The 16,003-nt window shown below is 37.6% G+C and overlaps 1 protein-coding gene across 3 annotated transcripts in view; it reads left to right on the forward strand.

Annotated features, from left to right (window-relative positions):
• Asb3 (ankyrin repeat and SOCS box containing 3) overlaps positions 1–16,003 on the forward strand; it is a 108,387-nt gene that overhangs the window by 23,515 nt on the left and 68,869 nt on the right. For all 3 annotated transcript variants that reach the window (XM_042691208.1, XM_042691207.1, XM_042691209.1), the window contains exon 3: positions 4,440–4,598. In XM_042691208.1, the coding sequence (XP_042547142.1) occupies positions 4,440–4,598 (159 nt within the window). The remainder of the gene's footprint in view (positions 1–4,439; positions 4,599–16,003) is intronic.

Consider the following 16,003-nt stretch of genomic DNA (forward strand, 5'->3'; position numbering starts at 1 on the left):
GAGCCACTGGTGCTCAGCTGTTGATCTTGTTCTTAGGTAGGATTTCTTTTTGGAAATTTCAGATTTGACTTTTTTAAAGAACTCTTGGGCTGGACATAGTAGTTCATACCAGTAATCCCTGCTACCTAGGAGACAGAGACAGGGGGATTTCTGTTCAAGACCAGCCTGGGAAAAAGTTAGCAAGATCCTAGCTCAAGTCAACTAGCTATAAAGAAAAATGAAATATTGTAATTTTCAGACAATTTGATAAAATTGGATATCATATTAAGGCACGCTCAAAAAGCCAAATATGTTTTTACTCATATGGAAGCTAGATTGAAGACAAACATTTGTGTACATATATATGTACATACATACACACACATGCATGATTTTAACTAGGATTATGTAAGAGGATGATGAGTAGGGAAGAGATAAGAAGAAAAATGAAGGGTGAATACTTTAAAAATTCAGTGCAACTATGTCTGAAGTTGGTGTAAGGAATCTCAGTGAAAACTATTGGTTAATAGGGAATTGGGGGAGCAGGGAAAGAGAAGAGAAAATAGTAGAGGGTTCTTCTAAGCCACATTACATTCTCGTCTGAAATACCATAGTGAAACCCCTTGGTACAAGTAATAAACACCAAAAGAAAAAAAATGAATAACAGGAAAGTAAAACAGACTGTTGGAGGGTGTGGGTACTAATGCTAGGGAATTGGAGAGACTAACAAAGAGGTTGAATGAGGATAAATATATGGTGGAAGCAATATATTTGGACCTGTTGCAGTTTTTTTTTTTCAATTGTAAAGGTGATGTACAAAGGGGTTACAGTTACATAAGTCAGGTAATGAGTACATTTCTTTTTGAATAGTGTCAACCCTCCCTCATTTTCTCCCAGTTTTTTCCCTCCTAACCCCACCACCCCCTCAAGTTGTATAGTTCATTTCCAACATAGTGTCTAGTGAGTATCACTGTGGAATTAGTTCACCCTCTGTCCCACAGTTACTATGTTTCCCCTTACTCTCCCCAAATCAGACAAAATTACATACAAGACAAAGGGTACAGAAATCAAAAACAGCAACAAAATGGAAAAAAAAAACCAGAAGGAAAAAAAGAAAGTACAATAAAAATTATTTCCATGTCTTAGAGTTCATTTTGATAAGCATCATTTTATATGATCATATGCATGTAACTATTGAGCCCTTGTGGTCTCTCCAAAGAATACCCCCTTTGGTCTCACTGTTTAGAGTCTCTATGTTTAGACTCCTGGTTAATTAATCATGTCCAAGTGTAATTTTTTTTCTTTTCCTATACATTTGTTTTACTTGTAGATTAATGGGCACATTCTAATTATTACAGATGAGGGAAACCATGCAACCTATGTTTCTTTGGGTCTGCCTTACTTCGCTTAGAATAATTTTTTCCAGGTCTTTTCATTTCCTTATGAATGGTGCAATGTCATTCTTTCTGATGGAAGTACAGAATTCCATTGTTTATATGCACATTTTCTTGATCCATTTGCCAACTGAGGGGGCATCTGGGTTGATTCCTATCTTGGCTGTGGTAAACGATACTGTAACGAACATGGTTGTGCTGGTGACTTTAGTGTGGCCTGTTTTGTGGTCATTCGGATAAATGCCCAGGGATGGGATCTGTTGCCTAATGAACATGGTTGTGCTGGTGGCTTTAGTGTGGCCTGATTTGTGGTCATTTGAATAAATGCCCAGGAGTGGGATCTGTTGCAATTGTTTTTAAGAAAGGGGATTGGGATGATGAAAGTGATAAAAAAAAGGGTGAGGTTGATTTGAATACATTGTATACATGTGTGGAAATGTTAAAACAAGACCCTCTTTGTTCAGTTAGTATGTACTACTGAAAAAAACCAATCAGTTGTCAACAGTGGCTCACACCTGTAATATCAGCTATACAGAAGCCTGAGATGTGAGGATCACAATTTGAAGCCAGCTTGGGGCAGAAAAGTTGATTAAGCTATCTTTAGTTAACCAGCAAGAAAGCTGGACTGTAGATGTAACTAAAGTGATAGTATACTAGCAATAAGCAGAAAAGCCAAATGAGAGCATGAGGCCTTGAGTTTAAGCTTCAGTACTGGCACAAAACAGACCAAAACAAGACAGAACTGGTGACACATGCCTTTGCCTCAGCTACTCTGGTGGTTGAGGTAGGAGGATTGTGTTAGTACAGGGCAGTTAGTACAGATCCCTATTTGGGGGGGGGGGGGGAAGGAAAGGATTGGAGTTGGTTGCTCAAGTGATAGAGCACTTACCTACTAAGCATGAAATCCTCAGTTTTATGTTGTTTAGAGGTTAGGAAAAAAAAATCCAAAAGTAACAATCTTTTGTCTATTTCTACACACACACACACACACACACACACACACACACTCACTCACTCACTCACTCACTCACTCACTCACTCACCCAAAACCCGAAGAGCAAACAAAAAGCCTAAGTATTCTGCTATTTGCTATTACACAGGTTTCAGATATTTTCTACATACTTTCTCTTAGTCTTTTACTTTTCTTACAGTGTCAGTTTATCTTTGTTATATCTTCAAACCTTCTCCACTGACTCCTCTGCGTCTTTATTCATGGTGGTCTCTTTCCAAGGTTTTAGAATTTTTTGCACATGATAAAATTCCTTGTGTTGTAAAAATTATTTTATATATAGCTTTCTCCTAGAATTCCTAAGTAAAATATGGTAAAATGATATAAATTGTGTAAAGGGCTTAACTATATACCTGAAAAACATGCTTATCACTTTTGTGATCATCATGTATAAAATTCATATGGCCTCATTTAAATTCTGACTCAACTACTGAGAGATATGGATCTCAATTTTAATTTCTTTGCCAAACAAAAGCCACGTTTTTTGTTTTCCTTTTTAGAGGTTAGCAAAAAGAAACAAAAAACCCAGAAGACTGAAAGTCGGCTGCCTGTCTCTACCACTTTTACAAGTAATAACTAGGTACTTTATTATTCATAAGTGAAGGGGTGCCATGCGTCAGCAAACAGGGTGTGGTGTCACTGGCAGAGTCTGCTCTTGTCACTGCTACACAGATGGCCTCAGCCCTAAAGTGTAAACAAGAAGAAACTCAAAAGTTGTTATAAATGACCCAATGTGCTGCTAGCATTTAAAAGTTTGTGTAAGATTGAAGATAAAATAGAAGTTATAGCATTAAACATTAAAATTGAGTATGATAGCCAGTTTTTTCAAGGAGTCCTCTTGCCACGAAAGGAAGAAAGTCAGTAGTTGGCAGTCTAGGAAAAGGTGGACACAGTCCCTTTGGTGAAACTTACATATCATTTTAAGGAAGACAGTTTATCATTGGCACTTGAGTACTAAAAACCATAAAATGATACTTTGGAGACCCTACTAAATTTGTAAGAACTGTTACAGCACATAAATATCATAATGGTTACATTTCTACTATATTTTATTAGTGTTTTACAAAAATTAAAACTACTCCTGAGTCTGCTGAGCCCCTCTGAGAGTTAGACCAGCAGTCTTATTTTTGCTGCATAACTGGAGCCTGAGGGAATTTAAGTAATTTGCCCAAATTTTAATCCAGATTATAAATGAAGATGCCAGCAGTGCAGCCTAAGCAAGTGTTACCTTCCAGGTCCAATGGTGTTAAAGTTAGCTAAATATATAATTTTTTTTGTAATTGATACACTTATTTCTCACCTTTAGAAATGCCTTTCATTTTTTTTCTTCATAGGTAGTTATGCCAGAGGTTGTGTTTCTTTTTCTCAGAGTTGCTTGTACTTTTTAGAGGTAGGAAAAAGATCTTTTCCTTGAGAGTGGAAGCCTCTATATAACTTTTTGGATTTTTTTTTCTTTCTCAGCTGGGTATTGAACCCAGGTTCTCATGCATATTAAACTGAGCTTCACCCCCAGCCCTGAAATTCTTTGCTTTGGGAGATTTATTTCTTTTCTTTCACTTATTTATTTATTTACATCTGCATGAACTCATGGATGTTTATACTCTGGGATATAGTCTAATAAGATGTTATTTATTTTATGTCCGAACAGTTTTGGTCATTAGCTACCCTTTCAGATTGGCTTCTATGTCTTTTTGACATGGGGCATTTTGAAATTGTAATAATTTATGAATTTTTTAATTAATTTTTTTTTCTTGAGCATTATTTTTTTTTCTGAACCTTTCCTTTGTTGTAGTCTTATTTTGCATATTCTCTCTCCTAATCCTAGAATCAGACATTCTCACACCTCCACTTCCAGCTTTTTAGTGGCTAATTGGAGATAGAGTCCCAGAGACTTTGCTGCTTGAGCTGGCTTTGAGCTGTGATCCTCAGCGCTCAGTCTTCTGAGTAGCTAAAATTACATTTTAATATTTCATTAAATTTCTCATATTTTTTTGCTTGCTAAACCCAAGAAATGCAAGTACTAATCTTCTAGTTGATAGATTTTTATTCTTCCACAGAGTCATCTGAAACCTACATTCAGACAAAGACTTTTGAAGGCTTCTGCGCATTACATCTCGCTGCAAGTCAAGGACATTGGAAGATTGTACAGATTCTTTTAGAAGCTGGGGCAGATCCTAATGCAACTACTTTAGAAGAAACCACGCCGTTATTTTTAGGTGATGTATACTATTTGTGGTACAGATACAATTGTTAAAATTAATTTATTTTTTTGTTAACATAACTGTTAGAACATGTCCTTTTGGTAAATATTACACCACCACTTCTGTGGTTTTGAAACTGGAAATGTATTTTTAAAGTTTCCCTCTTGTTTTCTATTTTTGGGTTGTGGTAGCACCTGGACTCTATGTTTATTAAAAGTTGAAAGAAATCTGCTCTCAATTGTCAATGTTGTAGATTTTCTTTGTGTAGTTCTGAAAACCAGGTAGTGCTTAAATTGTAGCAATAGTTACAAGGTTACCGAAAGATGTTTTATATTTGCTTTTTCTTAGCATTAAGAAGCTTTTTTAAATTAAGAAGCTTTTATAGAAGAAATTACCAGCTAATCCTTTAATGCTAGTTAATTTGTGGCCTATATATCTGTTCAGACTTATTCAATTATAGCCTTTAAATTCTTTAAAGATGACAGCCAAATTCTAAGTGGTACACTTTCAGACCTCCCTTCCTCCTTCCCTCCCTCCCTCTCTCCCTTCTTTCTACTCTCCTAAACATTCCCCCTCCTCCATCTCTTTCTACTGAGAATTGAACCCAGTATTCTCGTTCATGCTAAGCATGTCCTTAACTATTTGAGCCATATCCTCAGGTCTAGAATTTTATATTGTAACAAGGGCTCTGCTTTCTTCTTTTTTCTGTTTTTGAGACAGGGTCTTGCTGCATATCTAGGCTGGTCTTGTACTGAAGATCCTTCTGCCTCAGGCTCCTGAGTCCTGGGATTTCAGATGTGTTACATCACACCCAACCTCCCTTCTTTCCTCTCCCTTGCTTCCTCTGTTCAGTTTTTATCCTTTTCCCCTGCTACATACACATACACTTACATGTACACTTACAAATACACATACACACACACACACACACACACACACACAGTAAATATTCTAAGGATAGGGTTTTTTTTTAATGGAGTGGTGGAGGAAAGAAAGATCCTGTGCTTGAGACTGTGTTGGTGCTGCGGTTGCTGCTGCTTTCTTCCCTTCTTTTCCCTTTTCTTCCCCTCCCTCCCTCCCTCCCTCCCTCCCTCCCTCCCTCCTTCCTTTCTTCCTTTCTTCCTTCCTTCCTTCCTCCACTTCTTCTTTTTCTTTTTGCAATAGGGATATTTTCTATTATAGGTTAACCTGACAGTTTTTAAAAATGTAAAGATACTGTTAGTGGATGAATGTATATGAAGCATCATTCACTATTTACAAAGGAAGGAAATAGTGTTATGTGACTACAAGGATAAGTCTTTCCTTTTTTTTTTTTAGGGTCCGGTCGTGGGGCCTGAACTCTGGGCCTGGGTGCTGTCCCTCAGCTCTTCAGCTCAAGGCCAGCACTCTACCACTTGAGCCACAGCGCCACTTCCGGCTTTTTTTTCTTTTTGCTTATGTGGTGCTGAGGAATCAAACCCAGGGCCTCATGCATGCAAGGCAAGCGCTCTACCACTGAGCCACCTTCCCAGCCTCAGTCTTTCCTTGTTTTTGATGATGTATATATGAAATTTTATTTATCTCATTGCTTATTGGTCTTGAATATTACATGCATCATGTAATCAGCATATTAGTAAAATGAATAGCTGTTTCTGAATATTAAAGGCAAAGTTTTTCTATTTCTCATTGCATGTAATTTATATAATTCTTTATATTTAAAGGTATATTATTTTGTGCAAATGTCTGTTTTTTTTTTTTTTAAATTTTATTTTATTTTATTTGAGAACATACTGTACAGAGGGGTTACAATTACATGGGCAGGAAAATGCATACATTTCTTACCAAGAATTGCAGCCTCCTCCTTTGTTTACCCTTCACCTCCCTTCCCAGCCTCCCCCCTCCCCCCCACCCAATCATACCCCCCCTCCCCCCCCACCGACATTGTAAAGCTGGTTTTGACATGACATTTTGTACTTCTCATTGTTGCAACAGGTCCACCTGAATCCTTAAACGACTTGTTTGTCCCCGTCTCCTCCACATGTTATACTGACATCAAATATAGTGAAAGCGGGGGTTACACTGTGGGGGAGGGACATACAAAGCAACAAAGAAATAATATTATAAATGCGTTAGAAACACATGCATGAAAGAAACAAAAACATTAAAATACATATTTGAGGGTTCGTTTTCCTAACATCACATTCTCTGACTTTTTCCGCTTGACTCATACCTATACTAGATATTGCAAATAAGGGAAACCATGGGACCAATGTTTCTTTGGGCCTGGCTTACTTCACTTAATATAATTTTTTCTAAGCCTTTCCATTTCCTAACAAATGGGGCAATGTCATTCTTTCTGATGGAGGCATAGAATTCCATTGTGTATATATACCACATCTTCTTGATCCATTCATCTACTGAGGGGCATCTGGGTTGGTTCCATATCTTAGCTATGGTAAATAATGCTGCAATAAACATAGTTGTGCTGGTAGCTTTAGTGTGGCCTTGTTTGTGATCATTTGGGTAAATGCCCAAAAGTGGGATTGCTGGGTCATTGGGGAGCTCTATGTGGAGTCTTTTGAGGAACCTCCATACTGCTTTCCAAAGTGGTTGAACAAGTTTACATTCCCACCAACAATGAAGTAAGGTTCCTTTCTGTCCACATCCCCTCCAGCATCTGTTGTTGTTAGAGTTCTTGATTTTTGCTGTTCTAACTGGAGTGAGGTGATATCTCAGTGTTGTTTTGATTTGCATTTCTTTTATGGATAGGGATGTTGAACATTTCTTCATGTGTCTATTGGCCATCCTTCTTTCTTCTTCAGAGAAGCTTCTCTTTTAAGTCTTTCGCCCACTTACTTATTGGGCAGTTGTTTCTTTAAGGATTTGTTGTTGGGTGGTTTAATTTTTTGAGTTCCAAGTATATTTTAGATATGAGACCCTTGTCCGTTGTATGGCTAGTGAAGATCTTCTCCCAATCCGTGGGCTTTCTATTGATCTTGCTAGCTATGTCATTTGCCCTGCAGAAGCTCTGCAACCTTATACAATCCCATTTGTCCAACCTTTCTTTGATTTGTTGTGTTTCCGGGTCTCTATTCAGAAAATTTCGGCCTGAGCCGAGGAGACCCAGGGTTTCTCCTATTCCATCCTGTAATGTTTTCAGAGTGTCTGCTTTGAGTTCAAGGTCTTTGATCCATTTGGAGTTGATTCTGGTGCAGGGTGATATATAAGGATCTAGCTTTAGTTTTCTACATGTAGTTAACCAGTTTTGCCAGCACCATTTACTGAAGAGGCTGTCTGTCTTCCATTCTATTGTTTTAGCTCCCTTATCGAAGATTAGATGGCTATAGGTCTGTAGGTTCATTTTGGGTTTTCAATTCTATTCCATTGGTCCTGAGGTCTGTTCTTATGCCAATACCAAGCTGTTTTGATTACTATGGCTTTATAGTAGAGTTTGAAATTTGGTATTGATATTCCTCCAGCAGTGTTCTTTCCGTTGAGGATCGTTTTTCCTATTCGGGGTCTTTTATTGTTCCATATGAATTTTTGGATTGCCTCTTCTATTTCCTTGAAGAATGAGGTTGGAATTTTGATAGGTATTGCATTGAATTTGTAGATAGCCTTGGGAAGTATTGCCATTTTCACGATGTTAATCTTTCCAATCCAGGAGCATGGGAGGTTTTGCCATTTTTTAAGTTCTGTGTTGATTTCCTTTTTCAAGATTTTAAAGTTTTCATCATAGAGGTCCTTCACTTCTTTAGTTAAGTTAATTCCTAGGTATTTTATTTTTTGTGGGGCTATTACAAATGGAGTTGCTTTCCTAATTTCAGCCACACTTTTCTCATTGTTGGCATACAGAAAAGCCATTGATTTTTGGGGGTTAATTTTATAACCTGCTACTTTGCCAAAGTTTTGAATCAGCTTGAGTAATTTGGGAGTGGAGTCTATGGGATTCTTTAAATACAAGATCATGTCATCTGCAAAGAGGGAGAGTTTTATTTCTTCTTTCCCTATTTGGATCCCCTTTATGTCTGCATCTTGTCTTATTGCTGTAGCTAGGCATTCTAATACTAGATTGAAGAGAAGTGGAGAGAGTGGGCATCCTTGTCTTGTTCCTGAGTTAAGAGGAAATGGCTTTAGTTTTTCACCATTGAGTATAATGCTGGCTGTAGGTTTGTCATATACAGCCTTTATTGTATTGAGGAATGTTCCATGGATTCCTAATTTTTCCAAAACCTTCATCAGGAAGGGGTGTTGGATCTTGTCGAATGCTTTTTCTGCGTCTATTGAGATAACCATGTGGTTCTTATTCTTGCTCCTGTTGATGTGATGAATAATATTAATTGATTTGCGTATATTGAACCAGCTTTGCATCCCTGAAATGAATCCTGTTTGATCGTGGTGTATGATTTTTTGGATGAATTGTTGAAGTCGATTGGCCAAAATTTTGTTGAGAAGTTTTGCATCAATGTTCATCAAAGAAATGGGTCTATAGTTCTCTTTCTTTGATGAGTCCCTGCCTGGTTTTGGGATGAGGGTTATGATGGCTTCATAGAATGTGTTCGGTAGTGAGCTTTCTCTTTCAATTTCATTGAAGAGTTGGAGGAGAATTGGTGTGAGCTCTGCTTTGAAGGTCTTGTAAAATTCCGCTGTAAAACCATCTGGTCCTGGACTTTTCTTAGCTGGGAGGTCTCTTATTGCTGTTTCTATTTCAATGCTTGATATGGGCCTGTTAAGATAGTTTAACTCATCTTGGTTTAGTTTTGGCATGTCAATATTTGCTAGGAAGAGGTCCATTTCTGTCAAGTTCTCAAAGTTATTAGCATAAAGTTTTGAGAAGTATTCCCTTATAATGTTCTGAATCTTGGTTGTTTCCGTGGTGATGTTTCCATTCTCATCTCTGAGTTTATTAATTTAGGTGTGTTCTCTTCTTTTTCTGATAAGATTTGCTAAGGGTCTGTCAATTTTGTTAAGTTTTTCGAAGAACCAACTCTTTGTTTTGTTGATTCTTTCTATAGTTTTTTTGGATTCTAATTCATTTAATTCTGATTTAATTTTGATTATTTCTTTCCATCTACTGGATTGGGGTTTATCTTGCTGCTCTTTTTCAAGGAGTTTTAGATGTGTCATTAAATTGCTAGTTTCAGATCTCCAATTTGTTGATGTAGGAGCTCAGAGCTATAAACTTGCCTCTGAGTACTGCCTTTGCTGTGTCCCAGAGGAGCTGGTAATTTGTGTGTTCATTTTTGTTGAATAGCATGAACATTTGAATTTCCTTTCTAATCTCTTCCATGCCAGTCCTGGGGCTTGAACTCAGGGCATGGGCACTGTCCCTGAGCTTCTTTTGCTCAAGGTTAGCACTCTACCGGTTGAGACACTCTATCGCTTCTGGCTTTTTCTGTTTATGTGGTACTGAGGAATTGAACCCAGAGCTTCATGCATGCTAGGCAAGCACTCTACCATTAAGCCACATTCCCAGCCCCATTAAGCCATGTTTTCAGCCTCTTGAATTCTTTTAAGATCAGAGATTAATATCTTTTATTTATTCAATAAGTGTGACATGCAGCTAATATGTTAAAAGCCATATATCATAATTAGTGGAAGCTTTAATCAATTAAAAAAATAACCCAAAACAGAATGTAAACATTGGCTGGATCTTATTTTGATCAAATCTGTTGTTCTGTTGATTGGGGAATTGGGTCCATTAATGTTTAGGGTAATTATAGAAGGATGTGTTATGTTTCCTGCCATTTTCTTGATTTCCTATATTTTGTTTCTTTCCTATTCCTGTGTTTACTAAATTGATATTCTAGTGATTTTTGTCTGTATTTCTTTGATTTTGATTGTTTTCTTCAGATTGTATTTCTCCCTTTAGAATTCATTGTAATGCTGGTTTAGTGATCATGAATTCCTTTAATTTTTGTTTCTCATGCAAAGTTTTGATTTCACCATCTAATGTAAATAATAGTTTCACTGGGTAGATCAGTTTTGGTTGGCAGTTGTTGATCTTCAGTGCTTGGATTATAACATTCCAGGCTCTCCTTGCGGAGAGGTCTGTATTGATTCTGATTTTCTTCCTACTGTAATATAGCTCCTTCTTTAATTTTGTGGCATTTAAACTCAGTTCCTTGCTATTCACATCTAATGGCATCAATGAGGGGGAAGGCTTTGATAGTAAAGGCATTGAAACCAGTAAAATAATAGCTGAGAACTAACTTCCCTACTCTTAAGAGAGAAAAATCTCACCTGCCTAACAAAAGCATATAAAACTCCCAGTAGACTGGATCTAGGAAGAAACACTTCTAGATACATTTTAGTAAAAACATAAAGATAGGTTTTTTAAAAGTCTTTAAAAAATAAAGGTATCTTTTAAATAAATATACCTAATTCTAAATGAAAACTCTGATAGTTATTTAGAATATAGCTTTTACCTTATTTTGTTGTATGTTTAAAACATTGATAAATTGGAGTTTGAAATCCAACCCAGTGTGACTTTTTAGTACATTTTCTATGGGAACTGCACCACATGCACTTTTGGCTTTTGATGGATTGCTTTTTATTTTTTGTGCCTCTGAACTTCTGCGTATTTTGTATAACCTTCAGTGTTAAACATAGCAGCAATGTTTACTAGGAACAAATTGTTTTATAAACAGTGCTATGTGAGACTGCTTGTTTAAATATTTAATCGTGAAATGTGTCATACTCTGCTTCACATGGCACATCCTTTAACTCTGCTCATATATTCCAGAATTGAACACTATTGTCCTCATGGGTGATCATTCAAAAATATATTTTGAGATACCTAGTATTGAGATTTAGATTCATATACTATATGTTGATCTTTATTTTTGTAATGATTGTTAGATTTTCACTTGAACAATTACTTTCCTCAGGGACTGTAATATATGCATTTTCCTTGAGGACGTGTTATGAACAATACGCATTTGAGGGCGGGTGCTGTTGGCTCATACCTAGCTACTCAGGAGGCTGAGATTTGAGGATCGAAGTTTGAAGCCTGCCTGGGCAAGAAAGTCCATGAGACTCTTATCTCCAATTGACTATCAGAAAACTGTCAGTGGCTCTGTGGCTTAAAGTAGTAGAGCACTAGCTTTGAGCAAAAGTCTAGGGACTGTGCCCAGGTCCTGAGTTTAAGCCCACACTGAAAAAAAAATGCAGTTTGAGTTTTCCCAGATCAGAAGTGTGGAGTTTACTAAAAATTATACTTAAAAGTATTAATTGTGGGGGCTGGGAAGGTGGCTCAGTGGGAGAGTGCTTGCCTTGCATGCATGAGGCCCTGGGTTCGATTCCTCAGCACCACATAAACAAAAAGAAAAAAGCCGGAAGTGGCGCTCTGGCTCAAGTGGTAGAGCGCTCGCCTTGAGCTGAAGAGCTGAGGGACAGCACCCAGGTCCAGAGTTCAGGCCCCACGACCGGACCCAAAAAAAAAAAAGTATTAATTGTGTTCAAGTATTTGCTCTTATCTATGTTTATAAAGTTTTATGTTTCTTGATACAACTTTCTTTTTTGTTTTATTCATATAATTAAATATATTTATATGATCTGTCATTTTATTTTGTTATCTCTAACTGACAAATTTATATTTCCAGTGTTTAAAGATAAGGAAATGTAAACCTCTTTTTTCATTTTGGTGGTACTGAGGATTAAACTCAGGGACTCATGCTTGCTAGGCAGGAGCTCTATCTCTTGATCCACACCTTCAGCTCCTTTGTGTATTGGTTGTTTTCACTTACACCCAGGCTGGCCTGGATGACAGGCACCTACCACTGTACCCTATTAGTTGAGAAGGAGTCTGTGAACTTCTTTTTGCTTAGGCAAAAAAAGTGTCAGACACTGTAATACTTAATCTCTACCTCAAAAGTAGCTAGGATTATAGGCTTGAGCTAATACACCTGTCCATTTTCCTTAAATTATTATGTAACCTTTTGTTCCTTTTCCAACTTTTGTCATCATATTTGAATTGCCAGTGGAAATAATATTTTGCCTCTTGATCTGTATTGTAAATTCATTTTATTCTTAGTTCTGTGATTAAATTGTTTAGAAATTTATCGCCAGGTATTTATTTTGCCATAAGTTCTTCAGTTTGGTTGTAAAACTTCTCTTAACAGAGTCCCCTGAAAGGACTTAAGAAAATACTGTTCTTTGAATTCTTACATGTTTATTATTGAGGTATGATTTTGTATTTGAACAATAGTTAGATTAGATTCAAAGCTCTTGAGTCATACTCTCCTTCTTAAATGGTGGTCTGTTTTGTTTTAGAGTTAAATCTGAGGCCACCCTAAATTCCAATCTCTTTCTCTTCCTCTCTTTTTCCTCCTCTCTTTCTCCCCTCTCTTCCTTCCCCCTTCTTTTTCTCTCCTCTTATCTTCTCCCCTTTCCCCTTTCCTTTCTCCCAGCTTCCCCCTACCATTCTCTCAAGTATTTTACATGTCAGATTTTTCTGTGTGTATTCCATTAACATGTAGATCTACACTTTAAAATGTCAGCATATTTTTGGAATTATTATTATAAATTATTAAATTATATTAATTAAATATTTGTTCTATTCCTATGACAATACTCTTAGGTTCAAATTATTCATATTTGGGAGTTGGGAAGGTGGCTCAGTGGTAGAGCGCTTGCCTTTCATGCATGAGGCCCTGGGTTCGATTCCTCAGCACCACATAAGCTAAAAGAAAAAAGCCGGAAGTGGCGCTGTGGTTCAAGTGGTAGAGCGCTAGCCTTGAGCTGAAGAGCTGAGGGACAGCGCCCAGGCCCAGAGTTCAGGCCCCATGACCGGACCCAAAAAACAACAACAACAAATTATTCATATTTGATCAATACTTTTTTTAATCAATGATTTCATCTCCAGTATTTTTGTTTTTTTTTGAGTCTGGCCGTGGGGCCTGAACTCTGGGCCTGGGCGCTGTCCCTCAGCTCTTCAGCTCAAGGCTAGCGCTCTACCACTTGAACCACAGCGCCACTTCCGGCTTTTTTCTTTTTGCTTATGTGGTGCTGAGGAATCGAACCCAGGGCCTCATGCATGAAAGGCAAGCGCTCTACCACTGAGCCACCTTCCCAGCCCATCTCCAGTATTCTTTATTTTACTTTTCTTGTTCTTTTTTTTTTTTGGTCCTAGGGCTTGAACTCTGGGCTTGGGCCGCTGTCCCTCTGCTCTTCAGCTCAAGCCGAGTGCTCTACTACTTGAGCTACAGTGCCACTTCTGGTTTTCTAGTGGTTTATTGGAGATAAAAGAGTCTCACGGACTTTCCTTGCCCGGGTTGGCTTTGAACCATGATCCTCAGATCTCAGCCTCCTGAGTAGCTAGGATTACAGGCGTGAGCTACCGGCACCAGGCTTTTTCTTGTTCTTTTTAAAATATCTGTTCTTTTTTTTTTAAAGTAACTTCTGTTTTTTTCTAGTGTTATTTTTTGTTTGTTTGTTTTTTGCAATTTCACCTATATTTTCAAGGTATTTCCCCCCGAGGTCTTTCCTGAAGTCTCATATTTAAAATATGTCACTTTCTGTCATCTAGCCATGATTCACCTGGGCTCTTGTATCTCAGTCTGTTCTTTTACACAGAGACAGTTGCTTCATTAGTTTTTTTTTTTTTAAAAAACAACAACAACAACAAAAAAAAAACAAACAAAAACCTCCCAAACTCTTTGACAGAGTGTTCAGTCACTTTGTGGCAGTATTTTCTATGAGGAAGTGTTTATTTTATTTTGTTTTTGCTTTATTATTTTTCAGTAGCTTCCCTTTTTCTTGTAGTGTCCTGTGGATTTGTGCTGCTTCATTTGTGATAATTCATCTCAGAAATATGTGTAAATTGGTTGACCAGTTGTTTTCTAAAGGTTTATAATAGAAAGGAGCAGAGCCATATTCCATATTAGCCAGTTTTCTTTTCAACTCATGGTTTTTGAATTTGAGTTCATTTTAGCTCTGTCTTTAACAGTCAGTGATGTGGAATTTTTTGCAGTGCATTTCCTGTATGGGCCAGCAGACAGACTCTTTTGCCAACATGGCTTCTGTGTGATTCCTTATTTAAAGCCAGTTCCTCTGATTTCCAGGTTGAACTGGGTGTATATCTTTTCTGCTTCTGGGAATTTATATTTTATACCTCAGAGGGAACTTCTTATCTTTGAGAAGTGTATTTTGATTTCCTTTCCTAAGATGTACACCTGAGATATCTCTTCCTCCCATAAGTACCCAGGACTGACCTCCGTTCTTTTGGAAGACATTTACAACTGTTTCTGATCTGCAGTTCAGAAATTTACAACTAAGATCCTAGTTTTTCTAAAAGTGGGGAGTGTATTATTACTATTATTTTTTGCTGGTCATGGGGCCTTAACTTTGGGCCTGGGCTTTTGCATTCAAGGCTAGTGCTCTACCACTTGAGCCACGGTGCAGTGATGAATCACTTTTTCTGTGATTAACTGGAGATAAGAATCTCAAGGACTTTCCTGCCCAGGCTGGCCTTGAGCCACTATCCTCACATCTCAGCCTCCTGAATAGCTAGGACTACAGACTTCAGCCACTGGTACCTGGCCTAAGAAGAGTGTATTTCTTAAATATAATTTATTATTATTATTCAGTTAATCTGTACTGATTAATAATTGCTTTGGGTTTTATTTGTTATTGTTTTTAGTGTTTTAAGGTAGACTCTTACAAGGTAGCTTAAGCTGGCCTTAAACTTGTGATCCTGTTGCCTCTGCCTCTTAAGTACTAGAATTACAGGTATGCTATTAACCACGCTTGGGTTCTTTTGGGTGATTGTTTCTTTTTCTTTCTTTCTTCCTTTTTTTTTTGTGCTGGTACTAGGGTGAAAATTCTGGGTGTCTTCGCCCTAGCTTAGCTGTTTTGCTCATAGCTAGCACTTTACTCCTTGAGCCATGCTTTCACTTTGGTGTTTTTGCTAGTTATTTGGAGATAGGAGGATTCGTCTTCCTTGGCTGGCTTAGTACCTCAATCCGCAGAGTAGCTAGGATTACAGGAATGAGCCACATGCCCAGCTCTCTCTAAATATTCTTATTTTTTTCCTCTTTTTGGTGGTTCTAGTGTTTGATTTTGTAAATATCAATAAAATACATTTCAGATTAAATATTGGTGGCCATGACACATTTTAGTAATACTAATCTGTAGAGGGTGATTTGACATTATGTAGCTCTTCTCAGCAAGGAGATTTCCTTTTACAAGCTTTACCCAGTGACATTCTTCTAATAATCCTTGCCAGTCACATTGACAGAGCAAATGGTTGCAGCTAACGTATAGCATCAATTGAACTTAGAGTGGTCCGCTAATAATTGTTTTTGCCATATTGTATTTGATACATTTTGTTGTCACAAAAACACAGACCTGGGCTTGGAAGGTTGGCTCAGTGATCGAGTGCTTACCTTGCATGCATGAGGCCCTGGGCTCAATTCCTCAGCACCACATAAGCAGAAAAA

Source organism: Dipodomys spectabilis, unplaced genomic scaffold (genome assembly GCF_019054845.1).
Source record: "Dipodomys spectabilis isolate Male_0828 unplaced genomic scaffold, ASM1905484v1 ptg000141l, whole genome shotgun sequence".
NCBI lineage: Eukaryota > Metazoa > Chordata > Mammalia > Rodentia > Heteromyidae > Dipodomys > Dipodomys spectabilis.